General features: G+C 36.1%; 1 protein-coding gene across 2 annotated transcripts in view; it reads right to left on the reverse strand.

Moving 5' to 3' along the window:
- LOC121380533 (ecdysone receptor-like) overlaps nt 1-26,435 on the reverse strand; it is a 112,851-nt gene that overhangs the window by 26,276 nt on the left and 60,140 nt on the right. For both annotated transcript variants that reach the window (XM_041509378.1, XM_041509379.1), the window contains exon 3: nt 10,971-11,147. In XM_041509378.1, the coding sequence (XP_041365312.1) occupies nt 10,971-11,034 (64 nt within the window). In that variant the 5' untranslated portion in view covers nt 11,035-11,147. The remainder of the gene's footprint in view (nt 1-10,970; nt 11,148-26,435) is intronic.

The following is a 26,435-nucleotide window of genomic DNA, read 5'->3' on the forward strand; positions in this document are numbered from 1 at the left end:
TACATGTATCACACACTTGTAACTACAGACATCTGTTGACCCATGTGTACTTGTTATAGATAACATACATGTATCACACACTTGTAACTACAGACATCTGTTGACCCATGTGTACTTGATATAGATAACATACATGTATCACACACTTGTAACTACAAGACATCTGTTAACCCATGTGTACTTGTTATAGGTAACATACATGTATCACACACTTGTAACTACAAGACATCTGTTAACCCATGTGTACTTGTTATAGATAACATACATGTATCACACACTTGTAACTACAAGACATCTGTTAACCCATGTGTACTTGTTAAATATAACACAACACATTTGTAACAACAAGTATAGTGGGGTTTTGGGGTTTGTTTGGGGTTTTTGTTTAACACCACTAGAGCATATTGATTTATTAATAATCAGCTATTGGATGTCAAATATTTAGTAATTTTTACATATAGTCTTTGAAAGGAAACCCACTACATTTTTCCATTAGCAGCAAGGGATCTTTCATATGCATAGGATAGCACATACCACAGTTTTTGATATACCAGTCGTGGTGCACTGGCTGGAACAACAAATATAGATGTCTGTAAACCCACGTTTCACTGTACAAGTGTTAAAAAACCCACACACACATGCAAAGTTGTTATTGACATCACAAATTCATTTTCTGTCAAACTTAATTCCAATTGCAAAACATGCTGTACAAAAACCAATTGTGAATTACTGAAAATGCCACGTCTTGAAAATCTGGCGTGACTGAAATGCCATCAGTACATCTTTTTCATGAATTCGATTTTTCAAAATTAAGGAACTGCAGAAAATCAATGGGATGTTTCAACTTTCATTGGACACCAAAAAGCAAGACTAGGAATTGTTCATAATAAAACCTCCCTATCACATTTTTAATATATCCTGGTCGAAGTACCAGTAACAAGTTAAAAGTTAAAGTGTGTTTTGTTTAACAACACCACTAAAGCACATTGATTATTAATCATAGGCTATTTATTGGATGTCTAACATTTGGTAATTTTAATGTATAAAGTTAATTTTGTTTAATGACACCACTAGCGCACACTGATTTATTAATCATAGACTATTGGATGTCATACATTTGGTAATTTTGATGTACAATCAAAGAAGACATGCTACATTTTTTCATTAGTAGCAAGAGATATTCTATATGAACCATCCCACAGACAGGATAGCACTTAGCATGTCCTTTGATATACCAGTTGTGGTGCACTGGCTGAGACGACAAATACCCCAACGGGCCCACTGACAGGGATCGATCATAAACCGATCATACGTTAGGCAAATGCTTTACCACTGGGCTACATCACATCCCAAATAGCAGGAACAAGACATTCTCAAGGACTATTAGATGAATCACTGCACTCTGTTTGTGGCAACACCTGTAGGTTTATGGGTTCTGGGTTATGACGAGTGTTTATTGTACATGCAAGCAAAGGTAAACTGTTTAAACATAAAGAGACTGCCTTGTGTTTCTTGCAATTGTAAGATGTTTCCAATGAAAAAAGCCATGTCAATGACTACAGCTACATATTAGCCATATAACCATAAATAAAATGTGTTGAGTGCGTCATTAAATAAACAAATAAATAGCTACATATTAAATGTATGTTCTCAGTTAGAATATTGGTGTTTGTATAGAGGATAATAAACGAGTTACAAGTTATTATCAAATTTATGTCTCGAGTAAAATACTGTTCACTTGTCACAAGCTTTAGTGAGTGACATTTATTTAAATGAAAATTATTTCACGAGGGACATATATTTGATAATAACTTGTACCGAGTTTGTTATTCTATTTATTACCCCAGCTATTTGGGGTTTTAAGAAAAAGCCTTTATTTTTGATATACCGGTAGCCTACATCAGCTACACATCCATGTATATAAAAACGACGTAAACTACTTTACTGTTTTGAGTATTTCTTTAACTTTGTATTTTATTCACGGTTCACAGATAATTTTCAAAACCCAAAGTTCTATATATTCTGTAAAAAAAATAAAAATTCTATAATGAATTGCATTAAACTACCATTTTATTACAAGTTTAACACTCAAACCAGAAAGACGTAAATGCAAACGCTTTAAACTATGTGATGTCATTGTGTGTGCTTTGCCAAATGGTGATGACGTCATATTTAGTACTGACAAGGTGATTGGTTTGTTGGCGTCAAATCGTCTAATAAGTGAGAAATTATGATTTTTATTTTCCCCGTTATGAGTGCCTGCTGGGGTAATAAATATATTTATCCAATGTGTTTCTGGTCTTGCTAACATTTGTAGTAGCTCAAACTTAATTTAGCTTCATAATAAAACAAATTTAAAATCGTAACAACAAAATTATTAACTGGGAAGAAAAACCCAGTTTTGGCTTCTACAAATATCACTACATTCAGTGGTAAACACACTGTATTATATGGACAGTAATAATTTAAATAAAAATATGCATTTAATATGTAATTGTAGCCAATAAACCATATATATATATGTAAGTCGATCTCAGCTGTAAATAAAGATCCTAATTTCAAACCTTGAAAACATAATTTTTCTATTGACCCGTTTACAAGTGGACCCATGAAAAATGACCTATAAATATTCTAGTTTTTTTTCCTTCTTCAGTAAATGAGAATCATAAATTGCTCATACATTCAATATTTGAACCTAAGAAAATTATTTTGCAAACTTCTGCTTTGTACAGTAATTACAATATTCCATTTCTAATCAAACCACATGACATCAAAACGGAACACATGTCCTTTAGTAGATGGTGAAGACTGTTTTACTGTTACCTTTGAGCACTGCTGAACCCAGTTACTTGCCTGGCACTCTTATCACTTGAGTGTATCACTTTCTGTTTACACATTCATCTCCACATTAGTGACACTTTACAAGAAAAGAATGTTAAAACTTCTCAAAGACCATCACTGCCAAATAGTTCAACAGAGGCCATTAAAAAGCACCTATGCATACTCTTCAAAAAAAGAAACTTGACATTGGTAAAAATAATGCTATCGGATTATTTTTACAGGATCAAAGACATCGTAAAGAAAATCAAGTAAGTGAGCGAATGGTGATGCAAAAACACTATAAAACATGTTCAATTTGCATAAACGTAGCCATAGTCGATGTTTGTACTGAAATGCAAAAGCGCAATCCTCAGAGAAGCACATGCATCATGAAGTTCTGTAACTTTGCATGCCAAATCCTCCACTGGTGGGGCATACACTGTATGTAATGCAATAATGCCAAGATTGATGTCAGCTCAATGCAATGCCATTGGGAGATTGCAAGCAAGGGCAACTCAACAAGCTGTGGCAAGGCACTTTGGCATCTCCCGACAGACCATCTTTGCTTTATGGGCACGGTACAACACCACTCAAAGTGTTAATGACAGGCCAAGGACAGGTCGTCACAGAGTCACCACCACCACTCAAGATCAATACATCCTGGTATGTCAGCTTCGAAGTCGAACCACAACAGCAACAACCACAGTGACACAAATCCCTGGACTATGCAAAATGTTTGACCAGACAGTTCGTAATCGTCTGAAGAAGGCAGGAATTTGCTCTAGAAGACCAGTGCGACATAACGTTTTGACCCCACGACTTAGCGGAGCATCTGCAGTGGTGCCAGGTGGAGGACTGTTTTGTTCTCAAATGAGTCTCGTTTTCTCCTGTCACATGCTGATGGACGCACATGTGTCTATAAACGTCGAGGGGAACGTTATGCTCCAAACTGCGCGCAACAAGTCAACCGTTTTTGGTGGTGGCAGTGTCATGGTGTGGGCAGAATCCATCATAGTGGTAGGATGGCTCTTGTGCATGTGGCAAGTGCACTGACAGGCATCAGATATCAAGATGAGATCCTGCAGCATCACGTCATTCCACACATGAACATCAATGGTGGAATGTTTCAGCAAGACAATGCCAGACCACATGTTGCATGTGTTAGTCAATAGTTTCTGCAGTGCCATAACATCCAGACATTAACTTGGCCTGCCCGTTTGCCAGATTTAAACCCAACAGAACATCTATGGGATACACTGGATCAGCGTGTGCGCCGGAGGAATCCACCACCCCAGACACTTCCGCAACTTCTTACGGCACTGGGCCCCATTCCACAAAGCGATCTTAGCGCTAAGATCACATTAAGAACATAATATGTTATCTGTGCAGTTACGGAGATCTTAGGTCTAAGATCGCTTCGTAGAACGGGGCCCTGCAGCATAAGTGCAGAACATTCCACATTTAAGGTGTTGTGCAATGTTTGATTGCTTCCATATGTTGCCGTTGTCAAGCTGTCATCAAGGCTCGTGGTGGTCATAACTGATACTGACATTTTGCCCACCCCTATATCACACATATGCCTGTGTACATGTATCAGGTGGATTCCCAGAAATACTGTTTTGGACATGTACAGAGTAATCCCCTTCCCATGGTGTCTTGATTTTTGGTTGCTTGTATCATGTCTACCATGATTTTTTATTTAAACTTTGAAAATCAATGTCAAGTTTCTTTTTTTGAAGAGTATATTAACTGAAACATATGCTCTAGCAGGAAGTACTGCTTCGTTCAATCAGGGAAATAACTGATTTAGGATGATACAAACAGCTTGAGCCGGCACCGTGCAGACAGGTCTCGAATACACAGAAAACGTCTTCCTAAGTGCTCTGACATAATCCCTGATCACAGCCAGCTCTCTTTCACTCTTCAAGAGGACTAATGATCAAACAGATGAACATGATGATAATGATGATGATGCACATTCCTCCATTAAACAATCTCTAGTGGTATCTATCACGCTATACTCCCAACATCCAACAGATATTGTTAAAGGATGGCTCAGAATGGTTTTTCAAGTGCAACATGTTGTATATGAAAGAAAACTCTTAAAAGAATCTATTTCCCATCTAGCATCCAAGCTATTACAACAGAACATATATAATAGGGTTTAGATTGAAGGTACCAAAAATAGAATTTGTTCTTATAAATTCTAATTCTAATTTGTCATGGTATAATATTGATTTAATTAGTTTTTTTAATTGTTATAGTATACAGGGCTAGCTCTGGGTGTTTCATAATTGCGTCACATTAAATTTTAAAACTTGCTGAAACCCACCATTATTTTCTGCAAAAATATCAATCATTACATGAAATTATTTTGCCAAATTAAAATAAAATTTACCAGTTGTTTAAAATTAGTAATTGGTAAATTTGGCAAGTGACAGAGCTAGCCCTGGTTTAGTACTGTAATAGAATTAGCTGTTAAACTGTATTTAAAATAGTTGCTACACTCTAACATACTATGTATGAAAGTAAAGTAAAGTAAAGTTTGTTTTATTTAACGACGCCACTAGAGCACATTGATTTTTTATCTTATCATCAGCTATTGGATGTCAGACATATGGTCATTCTGACACTGTTTTTTAGAGGAAACCCGCTGTCGCCACATAGGCTACTCTTTTATGACAGGCAGCAAGGGATCTTTTATTTGCGCTTCCCACAGGCAGGATAGCACAAACCATGGCCTTTGTTGAACCAGTTATGGATCACTGGTCGGTGCAAGTGGTTTACACCTACTCATTGAGCCTTGCGGAGCACTCACTCAGGGTTTGGAGTCGGTATCTGGATTAAAAATCCCATGCCTCGACTGCGATCCGAACCCAGTACCTACCAGCCTGTAGACCGATGGCCAAACCACGACGCCACAGAGGCCGGTATGTATGAAAGATGCAATCTATAAATACTGAATACACTAAAAATACATAGCCAGCCAGTCAGTTAGCCAGGCAGTAAGCCAGCTATTCAGATAGTCAGTCAGCCAGCCAGCCAGCTAGCCAACTAGCCAGCCAGCCAGCCAGCCAGCCAGCCAGCTAGCCAACTAGCCAGCCAGCCAGCCAACTAGCCAACTAGCCAGCCAGTCATCCAGCTAATCAGTAAACGAACCAGCCAGGCAGTAAGCCAGCTAATCAGTCAGCCAGTCAGTCAGTCAGCTAACCAGCCAGCAACCCCTGCAATTGCCCACGGCAATCAGTAATGCTGTGAAGATTGCCGTGGAGATTTTCATTCTCCACAGCACTTTTTTTGATGTGGACTATATTACAAAAAAAATTTCAGAGGCATGTTTTTTGCCATGAACATTTTCTTAATTGCAGGGGTTGGCCAGTCAGTCAGTCAGTAAACCAGCCAGCCAGCCAGTCAGCTAACCATCCAGTCAGCCAGTCAGTCAGCCAGCCAGTCAGTCAGCAAGTCAGTAAACCAGCCAGCAAATCAACCAGCCAGCTAGCAAGTCAGTAAGTCAACCAGCCAGTGAATCAGCCACTCAACTAATCAGCCAGCCAGCAAGACAGCCAGTTAGTCCATTAGTAAATCAGCCAGTCAGTCAGTCTGTCAGTAAGTCGGTCAGTTAGTCAGGCATGCAACTAGTCTGCCATCCAGCCAGCCATTCAGTCAGACTGACACAGGGAACGACAGATAAACTAAGATTAATTACCATATAAAATTATTGTCCAATGATTTAAAGAGCTATCATGAATGTAGAACACAGTGTAATTTCCGCAGTGGCTGAATTGGTTTTATTTTACAAGCTTAGAATGGAGCTAGGTCACAGTAACACGGCCAGAAGAAGCTACTACATGTATGTGACAAACAGTCACGCAATATGCATCCAGTTATATACATTCGTACTGGATATCGCACAGAGCCTCAGGCAGTTATACCTGTACCACTCAATACTGTTCAACTTGTAAACACAAGATACATCAAAGATGAAAGCTAAGCTTCATTTCATGAAATGTAAGATAAAAAAAAAAATATTTAAAAAAAACCCCACAAGAATGTTTGCTCAGTCATTGCCATGAGCAAAATCAAGGCGAGCTAAAGATCACTCTCCTTAAATAATATCAGGTGAGCAATCACATGAAATTTCAAATAAAATTTGTTAAAATATTTTTGGCAAGGTGATCAATTTGCAGCCCTCCAAGTCCTAACACGTTCCAGGCAAGTGTGGATGGGAGTGGAAGTGATTATACTTGCCTTTGCTAGCGAAGACTATTTGCCTGTAACAACATAATATGTTCTTTACGTAATAACTGCCTGGATATATATATATATGCATATATCAAACACCACAAAGTACATTATAATATTAAGCTTTTCTCTTGAATGCATTTTTTCTCATTCCAACCAATGCATCATAACTGGTCAAAGGCTGTGGTATGTGCTTTCCTCTCTTTGGGAAAGAAAGAAAGAAATGTTTTATTTTAACGACGCACTCAACACATTTTATTTACGGTTATATGGCGTCAGACATATGGTTAAGGACCACACAGATTTTGAGAGGAAACCCGCTGTCGCCACTACATGGGCTACTCTTCCGATTAGCAGCAAGGGATCTTTTATTTGCACTTCCCACAGGCAGGATAGCACAAACCATGGCCTTTGTTGAACCAGTTATAGATCACTGGTCGGTGCAAGTGGTTTACACCTACCCATTGAACCTTGCGGAGCACTCACTCAGGGTTTGGAGTCAGTATCTGGATTAAAAATCCCAAGCCTCGACTGGGATCCGAACTCAGTACCTATAGCCTGTAGACCGATGGCCTAACCACTACGCCACCGAGGCCGGTTCTCTCTTTGGGAAAATGCATATAAAAGATCCCTTTCTGCATTAGGAAAAATGTAACAGGTTTCCTCTGATGACTATCTGTCAGAATTAACAAACGTTTGACATCCAATAGCCGATGATTAATTGATCAATGTGCTCTAGTGGTGTTGTTAAACAAAACAAAATTTACTTTACTTTTTTCTTGAAGGCATGTTATAGTATTTTGCCCATTATTTGTTACACAATTTGAAATATGCAGTGTGAAATGTAAGCTGATGAACTTTAATATGTTAACATTTCTTTGATAATAGAGTAAATCCCGATATACAGGTCGGGTTTCAGAAGTAGATCCATCTTGAACCGAGGCCACAAATCTACCTTGGCGGCAAACTTTCTTCACGAGCAGGGGGATTATATTTAATATGCATGGATAAGTTTCTTACAACACAGTTTTAACTGGCACAGGCTTGATGAATCAGCCAGAAAACAGGTTTTGTGGGGGTTTTAATGGAACAGGTTTCATGAGATATGAAATGTTTTTGATTTTGCACAGGCACAGAGTTGATGAATCACGAAACAGAGGGCTTTTACTGGCTCAGGGTTGATGTGACAGAAAACAGAGGGCTTTTACTGGCTCAGGGTTGATATGACAGAAAACAGAGGGCTTTTACTGGCTCAGGGTTGATATGACAGAAAACAGAGGGCTTTTACTGGCTCAGGGTTGATGTGACAGGAAACAGAGGGCTTTTACTGGCTCACGGTTGATGTGACAGGAAACAGAGGGTTTTTACTGGCTCAGGGTTGATATGACAGGAAACATAGGGGTTTTACTGATCCAGGGTTGATGTGACAGGAAACAGAGGGATTTACTGGCTCAGGGTTGATGTGAAACAGAGGGACATAGATGTAACTTAAAAAATATACAGCCCTGGTATGTGCTATCCTGTCTGTGGGATTGTGCATATAAATGAAATGAATGAAATCAATCAATCAATCAATCAATCAATCAATCAATCAATCAATCAATCAAGTAGGCAGGCAAGAAAAATACATTGGCCATTGGGTGTCAAATGGGATGATGAGAGAGACATGAAACAGAAGGTATTTAAGGCATTTGCAATGCTGACAATAAACATGAAGCAGGGTATATTTACTAAGATGGGACTTATGTACCGTATATCTTCGCCTATAAGTCGATTTTTTTTCACCCAAAAATTATTTTATAACTCGGGGGGTCGACTTATAAGAGGGTAAAAAAAATTCACCCAAAAATATTACCGTTTTGGGGATTATTTTACAAGTTTTATTGTTGAAGTATGCCCTGTATTTATACTCAAATATGTTAATTTGACACATTTATTTTGTATAACCTTTTTTTTGGCATTAGAACGGTTTCGGTTATGCAAAAAGGCGTGCGATCTTTCACATGCCAAGAGAACAGTCCACTTAGTTAAAATAACAGTCATCACTAATAGCAAAAATGTAAACAGTACTAACTACCTGTTGCCCGAGTTTATTTTGAAATCTGGTCACTGGCATTAATGGTTGTTCAAACAATGTTTTGTCAGTGATTAACTTCATGAATATTACTGAGCTTTCCCTTAAAACAGATTAGACTGATCTCTACAGTTCACTAGAGCAATAGGGACATACATCATTTGGTACAAAACCAGTGTACTTTCCAGAGTTGTCCTCCTTACATGTATTAATATGGCGGCAAAACATGTGATTAACTGATACTTTCAGTTTTATCGTAGTGATCTGTTGTCAGTGTTTATAAATAAAGTTGTTGTCTGTGCACAAAACCATGCTGTACAGTGCTATACGGTGACAGTCAAACAGCTTTCACTATCTACTAAGGGAATGTTTCGTTTTGATGCTATGTAGTTTGATTGCGATGTACAAAACGTGAAAACTGAAGTTTGTAAAATAATTTTCTTTTGTTCAAATATTGTATATTATTGTTCTTATGTGCTGAAAATAAGAAATACTTCAATATTTATAAGTTGTTTTTCATGGGTCGACTTATAAACGGGTCAATAAAAAAATACGTTTTCAGGGCTTGAAATTAGGGACTCGACTTATAGCCGAGATCGACTTACAGGCGAAGATATACGGTAGATAAAACAAGAGAGTATTACTGGAACTGAGTTAGTTCCCTATCATTTTGGGTGCCTTGCAGTAGATATGTTCATTTAATCCAACAGAGGTGATACTAGTGTCCAGTCAGATTTTTGGGGGAAAGCATTATGAAACTACAAAACAGGAATTTAACTTTGCGCAAGTTAATTTAGTCAAGATGATTATTTTAAATAGAATAACCATGTATCATCAAGTGTGATAAAGGGAAATAACTCTTACAATCTTCAATTAGCAGCAAAGTGACAAAACTCATCGAACAATATAGTCTATTGTTTTGAGCAAATTAAAATAAATTATGATTATATGTAATATGTTAACAAAAGGAAGTAATAAAATATAGCAAAAGAGCATAAAAACAAATTAGATTGTCTATACAGTATGGTAACAAAGGCAAGTACCAAAATAGAGTAAAAGTGTATGAAGTACTGGTAAACATTCCCAACATAGTGGCTCATAGATGTATCTTAGAAACTATACAGCCCTGGTATGTGCTATCTTGTTGGTTGGATTATGCATATAAAAGTTCTGCTGCTATACTAATGAAAAAATGTAGCAGGTTTTCCCTCTAAGACTATGTTAAAATTACCAAATAGTTCACATCCAACAGCTGATGAATAATAAATCAATGTGCTCTAGTGGTGGTGTTAAACAAATGTTTTTGATGGCCATGGTCTTTTCTTTTAAATATCATTTTGCTTTTGTGAAGTAAATGAAGATTTAAAACAACATGGCAAAGGGAAGGAATATATTGAACACAGGTGAACTCTTTGTGAAAGTGAGGTGCACAAATGTTGTACAAAAGGGAAGTAACTATATTAAAAACAAGTGAACTCTTTGTGACAGTGAGATATACAAACATTGTAGCAAATGGAAGTAACAGTATTAAACACAAGCAGGCGCGTGCGCGGGGGGGGGGGGGGGGGGCGAAACCCCCCCTGCTCAAGGCGAAAAAAAAATTCATATCCCCCCAGACCCCCTGCCACGGGCTTCGCGCCTGTGCACGCCCCTGACAAGGGAACACTTTGTGAAAGTGTAGTGTGAAAGTGAGGTAGACAAACACTGTGCAAAAGGGAAGTAACTCTATTAAACATAAGTGAACTCTTTGTGAAAGTGTGATACACAAACATTGTGGCAAAGGGAAGTAACTATAATAGACATAGGAGAACTATGTGTAAAGTGAGGTACAAACCTTTTCCCTTGGCTGGACTGGTGCAGCCAGCGTTAAGGAAGGCCTCCAGTGGCTGGCCATGCATATCGTTTGAGGTGAGAGCTGGCCGTGTGGAAAGTCATCATAACACCAACTAGCCAGTCGCACACACCAGACCAGAACAAACCATCTCTACCAAGTCATACTTCAGAAACAAATCTGCAAAGACAACAAAAATAAATAATAATAATAATAACAAAAATAAATTCACCACATTAGTTTACCAAGTTAAAACTGTTTTAATTAATGTAATCATATTCTATTACTAAATAAACAAATTAGTTCACTAAATAAAGAAATTTCCACATATTAAATGACAAAATAATTATACAAATTAGTTCACTAGATTAAAAAAAAAGGCACCCCAGTACTTTGTTTATTCAGTGGATATAAGATGTCAACTTCCAGTAAACAGCAAGGAATCTTCTATTTGTAACTGTTCCAGACACCCCTGCGCGTGCTGTAACCTCACCATGGTGCAGGGGTGTAACATTCTCTTTGAGAATGGCCAATACAGCACAAATAAATTTTGAGTAAAAGTCTGTATCTATCTGTGATATTTGTGTTTTTGCATAGTTCTTTACACTGTGCTTTTGTTTAATACTAGGAAACTTGAGATGATGAATATTGTTAAAGTCCCTGTCAGACCTGTACCTGCGGCAATTACACCTGTCTTTGCAAGGTAAATGAAGAGGTTTACAAAGCAGACGGGTTTACAAGGACAGGTTGGCAGTGTGGAGAGTCGGTGAACCATGAGATGCAGAAGTCAGATCAGCACTTCCTGATAACATGATACAGTGTCGCATTCAGGAGGCACAGAGTTCTCCACAGCACACTGCAATTACCGTAGCCTTTTCAATAACCATGTTCAAGATACCACAAATAAAAAAATACTCCAATTGAATGGGAGGTTAAAAAAGATATGAATGAAGGTCATCCCTTCATTATAAAATGTCTAAAGTTGAGCACGTGGTTTTGAGTTCTCAAACCTAATTGCAATCTGTGTACTTTTAACACCCCTTACTTCCTGATTGCAACCTGTATCTTCACCTTGATTGCAACATGTGTGTTCTTCACCCTGGTTTCAACATGTTTCCAAATGATCAATACCATTGACAGTACACAAGTTTCAAAAGGAATAATATCTTTACATGGTACACATAATATCTTCAAACAGTAAACATGTTCTCCAATTAACAATATCTTTAGATAGTTCACATGGTCTCAAATGATCAATATCTTCACTCAGTTCACGTGTTCTCTAATATTAGTCATAACCAGTATTTTAGACAGTGCACAAGTTTCCACATGACCAATACATTTATATCATAAACATGTTTTTAAATTTCCAATATATTTAGACAGGACCCAAGTTTCAAAATGATCAATATGTTTAGAAAGTATACAAGTTTCAATATGACCAATGTGTTTAGAAAGTATACTACAAGTTTCAATATGACCAATACCTTTATACCATAAACAAGTTAGTTTGTTTTTTTAATTAACATTATCTTTAGAAAATATACAAGTTTCAAAATAATCAATATCTTTAGAAAGTACACAATTTCCAAGATACCTTTAAATTGTAAACAGTAACACACATTCCCAAATGACCAATATCTAGACAGCACATGTGTTCCTAAATGACCAATGTCTTTAAATAACATACATGTTTCTATATGACCAATATATATTTTTACACAGTACAAAACTTTTAAAATGACCAGTGTCTTTAGACAGCATATACATGATCCCAGAAAACCAGTGTCTTTAATGAGTACACATGTTGCTAGATGACTTATATCTTTAGACAGTACTCAAGTTTACATATTCAGGATCAATGTCTGTGGAAAGCACACATGGTCTCAAATCGGGCTATTGATTGCCAGAAGATAATTTGAGGATACCTAATAAAAACAAACCAGATCACAAGTGTCCTTACTGCGTGATTATGGGTTAGAAATGTTTTAAAATTGAAATGGGACACTGTATTTCATGCACTAGAACAAATTTTAAACAGCTGTTTTCTTATTATAATCTATTTAAATATAAAAATATATCCATTAATTTCCAAGATTTTTGAAATGCTGCAAATGACTAATATCTTAAACGGTACATATTTGTCCAGATCACCAATATCTTTAGAGGGTACACAAGTTCACAGATGACCAATACATTCATAGAATCTTAAATGACCAATATCATACAGTACATATTTTTATAGACGGCCAGTATCATTTTACAGTACACATTCCCACATTACCAATATCTGTTTACAGTACACATTCCAAGGTAACTAATATCTTTAAAAAAACACCTTTTCCTGGATGACCAATAGCTTTTAACAGAACACATTCCAAGATAACAAATATATTTGTACAGAACACATTCGAAGATCGCAAATATATTTTTTATAGTATACATTCCAAGATAACAAATATTTTAAATAATACATATTTTTCTAGATGGCCAATATCTTTTAGCAGAACACATTCCAAGATAACAAATATCTTAAATAATACATATTTTTAGAGATGGCCAATGTCTTTTAGCAGAACACATTCCAAGATAACAAATATCTTAAATAATACATATTTTTAGAGATGGCCAATATCTATCTTTCTACAGAACACATTCCAAGATAACAAATATCTTAAATAATACATATATTTAGAGATGGCCAATATCTATCTTTCTACAGAACACATTCCAAGATAACAAATATCTTAAATAATACATATTTTTAGAGATGGCCAATATCTTTTAGCAGAACACATTCCAAGATAACAAATATCTTAAATAATACATATTTTCCTTAGATGACCAATATCTTTCTACAGTACACATGTTCCCAGATGACCAACAAACAGTACATGGGTTCCCAAATGACCTCATGCACCAGCCACAGAGCCAACAATACCCTGCTGATGTCAAGTGAGGATTCGGTGAACTGTGACCCATCTGAGCCCCATCACGGTTGACCTCACTTGGCAGATACATTTACACCTGAGGTCCGACTCAGGGAAACAGTTCAACAGAGCCGTATTATGACACTCACACATTTCAGACATGATTAATAATGCACAAACTGCTGACCAGCAGGGTCAAGTAGAGGTTGTGAGGCACAGAGGAGTTTTCGTATCTTCTAAGGAATTACACAGCGGAATTACACAGCGGCTAGCCAGGCCAGTCCGCACATTGTGATCAAGCACATTGTGATCAAGCGATCCAGCAGAAAACACACACACACAAGTACTGCCTAATTAAGATAGCAGTTAAAAATAGGGTCACTGTAACCTCGAGAAATGGATGTGTAAGCATGTTAAACCAGTTCCTATCTACCTTAAGAATGCAGGATATATATGTACACTTTAACTCTACTATCTTGTGCACATTTTTCTAAATTATCTAGACTGCGATAAAACTAAGCCACATTTTTCACTAATGTTCTTTTTTTTATTACTTCCTAATAATTTTTTTTTTAAAAGAAGAAAAAAAGTGTTTTATCCACTCACACATTTTAATTATCGTTACAAGGTGTTGGGCATGTGGCTATAAGGACCACATAGATAATTAGAAAGGAAACATGCTGCAATGCAATATATAGGCTGTTCTTTTTAATTAATTACATGTAAGCAAGAGATCTTTTATATGCACTTTGACACCAATTGAACAGTACATATACCAAGACCTTTTAACACCAATTGTGAAGCACTGGTTAGAATTAATAATCATTTAGAAAATATCTACATTCCTTTGTTCTTATTAGTTGTCCTTCCTGCAACATCATTTAGCTGTAATTGTACTACTTTCAAACTCAGAAGCAGAACAATTCTCTGCTGTTTAGTGACATACATGTATGTGGGTTGTTTTGGGTTTTTTGTGTGGGGTTGTTAGGGGGATTTTGGGGGGTTGTTTTTGTGGGGGGGGGGGGGGTTGCCTTTTTTGTTTGGTTTTGTTTAAATGACAACAATAATGGTATTTTATATCAAAGTAGTTTAAAAAAATGTTTTATATTAAAACTCTATTATGTTTGAATATTGCATATCAGATGAGGCGGCATCTTTGAAGCTTATATAATTAACAGTATGTCGTTTATTCATGAAGTAAACACTATTTACATTTTGGCCGTAGGCTATTACCAAATTACATATGCATTGGATTGCTACATATTTGTAATTTAGATAAATGCTTGTGACCAAAATATAAAGAAAGAGAATTGACTTTATTTATTATTAATAAATGTGTGAATGTGTACGTTTCGTGCTTTCCCTAGCTTGTTTTAGCATGATGCTGCACCATGCCTCAAACAGTGTAACACATAAAATATTGTCTCCAACACATGGTTTCTAGATTAAGGTAGCCCCACTCCCATGGCTAGTGATATTCAACGTTGGGCTAGTAAATAACTACTATTGCCCAACGGCTAGTGATTTTTTTTTGTCCTGCCCCCCAAGCCCACCCCAATGTTAGTGTTTTTAAGCTATATCTCTCCAATATCCAAAAATATATCCCATTTTTACTATTATTTAGTAAAAAAGGTAAAGTAGGGCTAGTGAATTTTTAATTGTGGCTAGTAAATTTTTAAAATCACTGATCCCATGGCTAGTGGATTTTTAATTGTGGCTAGTAAATGTTTAAAATCACTGATCCCATGGCTAGTGGATTTTTAATTGTGGCTAGTAAATTTTTAAAATCACTGATCCCATGGCTAGTGGATTTTTAAAATCACTGATCCCATGGCTAGTGGATTTTTAAAATCACTGATCCCATGGCTAGTGGATTTTTAAAATCACTGATCCCATGGCTAGTGGATTTTTAAAATCACTGATCCCATGGCTAGTGGATTTTTAAAATCACTGATCCCATGGCTAGTGGATTTTTAAAATCACTGATCCCATGGCTAGTGGATTTTTAAAATCACTGATCCCATGGCTAGTGGATTTTTAAAATCACTGATCCCATGGCTAGTGGATTTTATAAACATTCTAGAAGCCCTACTAACATCTATAAATGAACCACATAAATTGTAAAAAAGAAAAACTAAATCATATCAAGACATTTTAAGACAGCTTGAAACATTATATGGGATTTGATCTTTATGTTTTGTTAAACCAATTTCCAGCACCTATCCTCAGCTGTTGGCAAGCTTTTATCCACATGGATTCTTCAACTGTCTCCTTAAACGTACTTTGCACGTTTCAGCCTATATTTCATCTGATGTACTTTGATGATCACCTGCTGCAGGCTTGTCACCACAAGAATTCTATTATCTTGACAGACTGAAACCAGTCATCGATGGGCTGATTAATGATTTACAATACGCAGGCCACTAACCATTAAAAAACAAAAACACATTTCAATGCTGGAAATATCAATGAATAAAGCTCATTGTTGAACTAAAGCCTATATTGTTTGGGGGGGTTTTCTTGCAGACTGCAACATACACTAATTATCTCACGGAGTGGTGAGTCTTACAATACAAGTGCTATCACGTGTACACGTATGTCATAATTATTTCTCTTAATAATGGTCTGTTAATGATGTTTCATTCTGATTAGACTGCACTCACTGTCCTATAAATACCTTCTGTTATTTTCCCACCTAACACATACAATGTACTTGTTTCAAACCAGACTTCTTCTTTTGGGTTGTTTTTTTTTTTTTTTTTTTTTTTTTTTTGAGGGGGGTGTTTGTTGTGGGGTTTTTTTTTTTTTGGGGGGGGGTTTAACTGTTAATTGTACAACTACACAAATACAGTACGGTAGTATAAATAGGTATCCCAACTGAGCTTGAGGCCTTCAATAATAAGTAGCTGTCAATGATTTATAGCAGCAACTGTGTGTATGCTACCTGTCTTCAGATCCATTGATCTGCTTCATGTACAGACTAGGTCAATAATCTTGTGGCCCTTGTGTGTACATCTACTGTAAACACGCTTTGATATCAGTCTCAAGAATTGGATAAACTCTGTGATCAATCGTCATGTTGCACCAACCGATCAATGATTGACCAACGATCGATTACATGTATGTTGTGTTTTGTGGAACTTAAGATTTTTTTTTAATTTAAATGTTCGCCATGAGCAAAATCAAGGTAAGCTGAAGATCACTCTCCTTAAATGCTGCCAGGTGAGCAATCACATGAAGTTTCAAATGAAATTTATTAATTTTTTTATTGCAAGGTGATCAATTTGCAGGACAGCCATAGACGAACCGAGCTCCCTCATACAGGCCCGAAAAGCTTGTGATCAATACAACGATGTTTCCTAATATCTTCGTTCTGCTAAATATCGTGTGCACATTACCGGTTACTTCTTGCGAGTGTGAGTGAAGCTTTAGCACCATCCGGAGACTACATACATAGGCTACCTGCATGCTTTTAAGGGACAGGAGCGCCTTTCTAAATTAAGTGTGGAAGGGAGCAGGAGTAATCACAGTTTGACTTTCCTGGTGAACACTGAACTCTGTTGCCTGCTTCAAACTATGTACTGTTGAAACAGTCCTCACTGTTTCATAACATAACCTGTATTTGATTAACTGGTTAAAATGGACCACTGATCAGATTATTTTGAATATCACATATTTAGGAGATCACCTGTTTCCATTTTTTCCTTCAAGAGGTGATATCATCTAATTGACGGTGGATTGACGGATGACCACCGAGCCACGTATCATATATTATAAAATACCTTTAAAATTAAAAGTATTGCAGTTTTCTCGTGCCATCTAATAACCATAAAAATTGCTAGGGTGATGTTACACATCTATCCCATGTTATCCAATCTTGACAAATTGCTATAGATAATAATACTGGCATACTTACTGGTACTGTTTGGACATCACATTGTAGGGAGTGAAATGTTTGCCTGTACAACCTGCCTTCTTTTTAACAAGTGACTGTCACATGTGTGACATGTTTGAAAGACTGACTGGTTCATGGTGTACCACATTGATCATGATGCTGGGGTTAATGAACTGCAGTTGGTGCACGTATACCTAGCTCGATCAGTATGCAGTGTGCTCACCTGAGGCGTTCACATCATCGAACCACCTCAGTGGGTTTTCCCCATCCCAACCAGTGTCTAATAACTGGTATATATCACAGATCATCGTAAGTGCAGTCCTCTTTGAGGTCCCTCGCTAATGGAAAAATATAGTGAATTTCCTCTAAAACTATAGGTTAAAAATAGCCAATTATTAATAAATCATTAAACAAAACACACTTTAACTTTTAATGTTTTACCTACAATAAAAAAAAAACTGGTACACTATTATAAAAATACATAGGTGCAACTAAGTTTAACTGACCTAGCAACTTACAGTTTGTGAGAATCTAAAAATGAAATTTAACATTAAAACTTAAAACGCAAAAGTTGACCCCGTCTCCAATAAACAACCGCCACTGTTGGAAAAGTAATATCTATATCTCACCTTTTCACTTCGTGAAGGCAAGACAGAAAAAGAAGATGACCAAAGTTCATAATATCTACATTTATCATCATATTACCTATAATTGGTGTGCAGTATCTATTTACCGCTGTTGTCTGCTGATGTTACTATATGTACCAGAGTCATTTGTCATCTCTGGTATTGATTGAAACTATTTGTTTACAGTTAGCGCCATGTTGGTTTCTCCCAACTGTATTTACAGCTGGATCATCATTAAGGAAGTCGTAAATAAGAATAGTTTATTTATCTTAATCATAATGCATTTTCCTGTCGCTACTTGGAGGAAAGAGAGGGAGAAGTGCTTCATTTCACCCACGAACATGCGATAGAATGTAGTCTCCACCATTATATCGTGTTTGTTAACATGCTGTCTCTTTAAACAAGCATTCTGATAGTCTTATTTCCAAAATTCAATGGCCATAAAAACTCTGTGAAAAATGGGTAAATTGCTATGAAAGTCAAACCTGATCTGTAATAGTTCATGATACAGCTATATACATTTCAGTTTTATATCTCAAGGCATTGTGAAAAACCATGCAAAAAAACTAATTTTCATATCTCCTAAGTTTATGGGCCATAACTCAGTGAAAAAAGGATAATCACCATAAACATCATACTTGATACGTAACATTACATGGTAAACCTATACACATAATTTCAGCTCAATATCTCAAGGCATTGTGAAAAAAACATTTGGAAAACTATATGTGGGGCAGACAGATGGACGGACAGACAGACAGAAGGACAGAGATGAAACCTATAGTCCCCTCTGGTTGGACTGGTAGGGGATTAATAAAGGAAAAGAATATTTGAAGAGTCCATTTTCAAAACACAATATGCCAACTTCCAGAGTCAGCAGTGAAGGTATATTGCTGTTAAATATATTAAAACTCAACAATACAACAAAGTTTCCATAAAACATGATCTTAGTCTATTAAAAAGGATGTTAGAACTGTCCCTTGTATGATATACATGTATGCTACATAATGTTGCAGCAAAACCATATTTTCTCTCAAAATGATGTAAATACATGTAGGTTTCTTACACACCCATTGGTGAGATCATCATTTGTTATTTTTGATAACAAATACTGTTAACATATATATGTGTGATAACATTTTAAAGACATACAACTGGCTGCTTGTAGATGATGACCAGGTCACAAATGGCATATCATCCAATGAAAAAAGGCACGGTCAAATCCGATCCCATAAAATATTAGCATTGAAAACTGAATAACAACTTGGAAAACTGAATAATAACTATTGAAAACTGAATAACAACTATTAAAAACTGAATAACAACTTCGAAAACTGAATAACAACTTCGAAAACTGAATAACAACTATTGAAAACTGAATAACAACTTCTAAAACTGAATAACAACTATTGAAAACTGAATAACAACTATTGAAAACTGAATAACAATTTCGAAAACTGAATAACAACTATTGAAAACTGAATAACAACTATCGAAAATTGAATAATAACTATCAAAAACTGAATATTGAAAACTGAATAACAACTATCAAAAACTGAATAACAACTATTGAAAACTGAATAGCAACAATCAAAAACTGAATACAATAAAATTATTAAATAATAAAACTGCAAAAAACGAAATATTAAATATCGAAAAAGTGAAAAACAATCATCAAAAACATAACAATTATTATCAAAAATTGAATAACCAGGCATATATCATATCATACATAGATATTCTAATTCATGAATAACTTTTAAATAAAGTTATACTGATACCATAAACAACACAAATTCTATAAAAATATACAGAACGGAAAATAATATGAGCATACAAGTTCAAATATAATAAAATTTCAAATTGTTTTCCCCCAAAAAAATTGTATAAACAATTTACTTTCTGTTTGATTAAAAACAAACATTTTTATCTTTATATATCCTACTTCAAAATTTATGTTGTAAAAACTTATTTTATCTATAGCAGGGAACATTTTGTTTTCAAAATTTTGATTATTTAAATTTTTAGTCAACTGAAAACTGATTAGCAACTACTGTTTAATGTTTAAACTTGTGTAGTGATCTCTGAAACTTGAGTAGCGAATCTCGGCGCGATACTGAACAAAATGTTCCATGTAAAGACATATATGTACTCTTACTACTAAAGTTATATACTTTATGCTATTAATTGCATAATAAGAGTAGATTCATTTCTTATCTTCTAAAAATTAACTTTCAATCTTTTTCCCCCACAAACGACACTCATACTTATACACTGTATTACCTATAAACCCAAGACTGCGATGACCAGTTTCGCAGAAACGTCAAGTATTTCAAACATACTGATGATGTCAATGATGCTGACAACTACTGTGATGTGATGTCTTTCCCTACAACACCGACAACAGCAGCAGCACTGCGAAGACATGAACGTAATCTACTGACCAGTGAAGTGGCTTCACACATGTATCTACCGGGGCTGCCTGTGCATGATCGGAGTTGAGACAATGAAAATCAATACACGTCCTAGCCTTGACCAGCCGCGTAGTCGTCCAGGTGACAGAGCAATGTGGACAGTGTGCACTGCTCATGACATCTTGTTTACCGCGCGCAACACCACCTGCAGTATTCATCCACACCCACTCCCCACCCACAACTCAGCACCAGCTACGACAGTGTCAACCCCCAAAGACTCGATTCAACATGTTACATGACACAATTAATTGTTGATAGGATTTTTTTTTAAACTATATAAACAATTTTTTATTTTTTTATAAATTTTTTTTGGGGGGGGGGGTAGGGGTGGGAATGAATCCAAAGGGGGGATTGAGGGGTCAGACCCACCCCCTGCTCAGGACAACAATTTTGTTTTCCTTATTTTAATGAATGAATAAGCACTCTTAAATATTTTTCATTTAATTAGTTGCATATGAACCTCCTGCAAACATTAACACACACACACCCCCACACCCCCCCCCCCCACCACCACACACACACAGCCTGAACATAAAGTATAGTTTTAAAACAACCCATAAGACACGAAATGAATGTACCGGTATGTATGGCAAGGTGAACAAGCACATGGTGTTGTGTTTTGTGTTAACTGCAAAACAACAATAATGTATTGCGAATAAATATTTATAAAACATAAATATTATACCTCTTTTGTTTTGAGGGGATACATACAGAAATAATTAGGATTCTAAAAACATTCCACTACATTAGACAGTTGGATATATGTATGAAATGGTCAAATGAGAGTGTTACTATCTATCCTATCAAACCTGTATAATTCAACCACATAAAGAGGCCATCTGTGTAAGTGAAAGTTTGTTTTGTTTAACAATACCACTAGAGCACATTGATTTATTAATCATCGGCTATTGGATGTCGAACATTTTGGTAATTTTTACAGTTTTAGAGAGGAGACCTGCAAAATGATTCCATTAGTAGGAAGGAATCTGTCATATGCACCATCCCATAGACAGGATATCACATACCTCAGCCTTTGATATACCAGTCATGGTGCACTGGCTGGAACGAGAAATAGCCCAATGGGACCACTGACAGGGATCGATCCCAAAGGTCATCTGTGAAGTACTTGTATGTATGAAAAAGGTCTTTGATTTATACATATTACAATGCTCCCTCCCTGTTCACCTTTCATATTTTGCATCACTACCCTCATCTCCCAACCCTTGCTGCTAATCGAAAAGAGTAGCCCATGAAGTGGTGACAGCGGGTTTCCTCTATCAATATCTGTGTGGTCCTTATCCATATGTCCGATGCCATATAATCATAAATAAAATGTGTTGAGTGCGTCGTTAATTAAAACATTTCTTTTTTTCTTTCTTTAACAGGAACTAGCTCAGATAGTAGAGCACTTGCCCAAGGATGGAATCACCTCAGTGCATGGACCTAATCTCGGGGGGGGGGGGGGGGGGGGGGGGGGGGGGGTTATCACAACCAGTGCACTATGACTGGTATATACTATGTGTGCTATATCATGTCTGTGAGATGGTGCATATAAAAGATACCTTGCTACTAATGGAAAAAAATGTAGTGGGTTTCCTCTCTAATTAAGACTATATCAGAATGTCAAAATTTATGACATCCAATAGCTGTTAATTAAGTAAAAAAGAAGTGTGCTCTAGTGGTGTCATTAAAGTAAAGAAACTAACTTTAACTTTAACTTAACACAGGTTTCGAGTTAAGCAGGAAGAGAAGGAACAGAGGCAGGGTGTGTAGCAGAGACTCGAATTACAGTAAACATTAAAAGAAGCACTCAACCGTGGCGAGATTTATTTATGTATTTATATATTCATACACACTCTATTCTGACCAATGTCCTTGACCCACAACACTTCACACAGGTACACAGAGAACTTGTATATAAAACAGATCCTATTCTGTTTATTTAATAACACTCCACTCCTGTGTTTATCACCAGATACTAGATTTGGTTTTTAAAAAGGTAGTTAGTTACACTGTAAAATGAGATTTATTTATGTATGTATATATTCATACACACTCCATTCTCACCACTGTCCTTGACTTACGTTTCACACAGGTACACAGAGAAGGTGTATATAAAACTGATCCTATTCTGTTTATTTAATAACACTCCACAACTGTGTTTATCACCAGATACTAGATTTGTTTTTAAAAACCTACTGTTAGCTACACTGTGAAATTCACAGGGTCGGTGCAGGGACCAAATGGCCCCTAGAGGGAAACAGTGTACACATAATATTAGATATAAAATAATGGTAATGCTTGTATTATAACATAGAGAATAACTGTAATACTATTATAGTCTTGCATTGGTGAACACATTTCGATAAGGAATCTTATAATATATTGAGGGAAAGAGTAATGACAGTATACTTTGTATTGTGGACCAAATTTAATTCACTGTAGTGATGTCTGTATAAAATACAAACCTCCTATATCCTACTGAATGTCAGTAATGTGGGATTGTTATACTGTCTGTATAAAATACAAACCTCCAATATGATACTGAATGTCAGTAATGTGTGATTGTTACACTGTCTGTATAAAATACAAACCTCCAATATGATACTGAATGTCAGTAATGTGTTATTGTTACACTGTCTGTATAAAATACAAACCTCCAATATGATACTGAATGTCAGTAATGTGGGATTGTTATACTGTCTGTATAAAATACAAACCTCCAATATGATACTGAATGTCAGTAATGTGTGATTGTTATACTGTCTGTATAAAATACAAACCTCCAATATGATACTGAATGTCAGTAATGTGTGATTGTTACACTGTCTGTATAAAATACACACGTGAAATATGATACTGAATGTCAGTAATGTGGGATTGTTATACTGTCTGTATAAAATACAAACGTGAAATATGATACTGAATGTCAGTAATGTGTGATTGCTATACTGTTTGTATAAAATACAAACCTGAAATATGATACTGAATGTCAGTAATGTGTGATTGTTATACTGTCTGTATAAAAGACAAACCTCCAATATGATACTGAATGTCAGTAATGTGCGATTGTTACACTGTCTGTATAAAATACAAACCTCCAATATGATACTGAATGTCAGTAATGTGTGATTGTTATACTGTCTGCATAAAATACAAACCTCCAATATGATACTGAATGTCAGTAATGTGTGATTGTTATACTGTCTGTATAAAATACAAACCTCCAATATGATACTGAATGTCAGTAATGTGGGATTGTTACACTGTCTGTATAAAATACAAACCTCCAATATGATACTGAATGTCAGGAATGTGGGACTGTTACACTGTCTGTATAAAATACAAATGTGAAATATGATACTGAATGTCAGGAATGTGGGACTGTTACACTGTCTGTACAAAATACAAACCTGAAATATGATAATGAATGTCAGTAATGTGGGACTGAAGGTTATACTGTCTGGTACAGTATTTTCCTGAGGTGCAATGGTTTGCAGGATCGACTACCTTCTATGAATTCTGGTATTTTTTCTTGTCCCAACCAGTACCTCATGACTTGTACATCAAAGGACGTGGTATGTACTATTGTGTCTATAGGAAAGTGCATATTAAATATCCCTTTCTGTCTGTCTGTCTGTCTGTCTGTCTCTCTGTCTCTCTGTCTCTCTCTCTCTCTCTCTCTCTCTCTCTCTCTCTCTCTCTCTCTCTCTCTCTCTCTCTCTCTCTCTCTCTCTCTCTCTCTCTCTCTCTCTCTCTCTCTCTCTCTCTCTCTCTCTCTCTCTCTCTCTCTCTCTCTCTCTCTCTCAAGTAACAATTAACTAAATGTTCGACATCAAATAGTCATAGTTTTAAAATGTGCCGAAATGTCTTTAAACAAAAGGTTCATTTCATTTCTTCCCACTCCACATCAATACAGATACCACACTTTGAGATACTGAGCTTGATTTTCTTGTAAACAATGGGACATTTATAACAAAACTTGTAAAGATTTTTGGGTGTTTTCAACGAACATCATGATATTTATAATAAAACAAAGACACTTGGCTTGCTTCTAAAACTAGACAACAGTTACTGTCTGAATGCTGAAGTAATTAAATTGTTGCGAAGACTTCTGCTGTTGCCCATGGCGATTGCACCATCTTTAATCTCACCCCTGCAGCTACTTAGTTTTCTGGATACAATTATATTCATACAGCCATGGCAGCAACAGTATCCCACATGTGGAAGAAAAGGTAACAAAGTTTTTTAAGTGCAGAGGCCAGGTATGAGGATGATTAAAACAGAAGCTTGCTATTTTTCCATCAGGTGTGGAAAAAAAAGAAGAAGAAGAAAATAATAATAATGTGTTTCCAGAATCATGCAGAAACAAAGTTACATATGTAGGTACATATGGGGTTGTGGGGTTTATTTTGGTTTTTGTTTGTTTTGTGTTTTGCTACATTCACCTCTACAGGTTCAGATAAAAATGTTATGTGTGTACTCTTTTTGCCTACATATTATTAAACAAAAACACAAAAAAGAGAGTTAAAAGTTAAAAATTCACTGAATTATTATTATTATTATTTTTTTTTTTTAAAGGTTGACCCCATTTTCTAGGTAGGATCGGGTTCCTGGAAATGTTCGACACAATTAAGTTTTTACAGCTCATGCTTGTTGAATTTGCTGGGAAATGTTTTTCACATACAACGGTTTCTCAAAGATGTTTATTTTATTTTACACATGTGCATACAGACTGAAAGCATGATGTTTCAGGAGCAAAGGCAGTGTGTGGGTTTTTTTTAGGGAGGGAATACAACTATCAGGGCCGTACCCTCTGGGGGGACGGGCACTGTTTTTTCTTTACTCTAGAAAATAGCATACACATCTCAGGGTTTAGTCAGTATAGTGTTTCATTTGTTTATTTTGATCAGGGTATGGCCCTGACTATAAAGTGCACCTCCACTATTCCTGAGAACACGCACTAACAGCGAACATTTTGTTCAATATCACACTGAGATTTGTAATGCAAGTTTCAGAGATTGCCACACAGCTTTAAAATGTTTTATAATTCCAGGTAGTTGTTAATCAATCGTTAAATATTAGCAGCTGTCACTAATCACTGGCGTAGGAAGTGGGGTGGGGGGGGGTGGGGGGCAAGGGGGGCATGTGCCCCCCATTTTCGGATATTTTGCTTTATATTTGCTGTATTATAGTGTAAAAGTGTGTAAATATAAAAGTGTGTGCCCCCCGCCCCTTTTTGGCACTTTCCTACACCACTGCAGTAATCGAAATTTTAAAAACCCAAATTGTTTCCTAACTAATATATCATTCCAAACGTGTATGTATGAAACAAAATATATATATTAGGAAAGAAGAATTCAGTACAATTAAATGTCAATCCTACCATACTAGTTTTTGTCAGTGCACTGTGATGAATATCAATAGGTGCAACTATAAACCAAGTTTTACTAACCTGGCACTTATTGTTTGTGAGAAACTGATCTAAATATGAAACTTTAATGTGAAACTTTAATGCAAAAATTGACGCCATTGCCACTATC

Source organism: Gigantopelta aegis, chromosome 9, assembly GCF_016097555.1.
Source record: "Gigantopelta aegis isolate Gae_Host chromosome 9, Gae_host_genome, whole genome shotgun sequence".
NCBI lineage: Eukaryota > Metazoa > Mollusca > Gastropoda > Neomphalida > Peltospiridae > Gigantopelta > Gigantopelta aegis.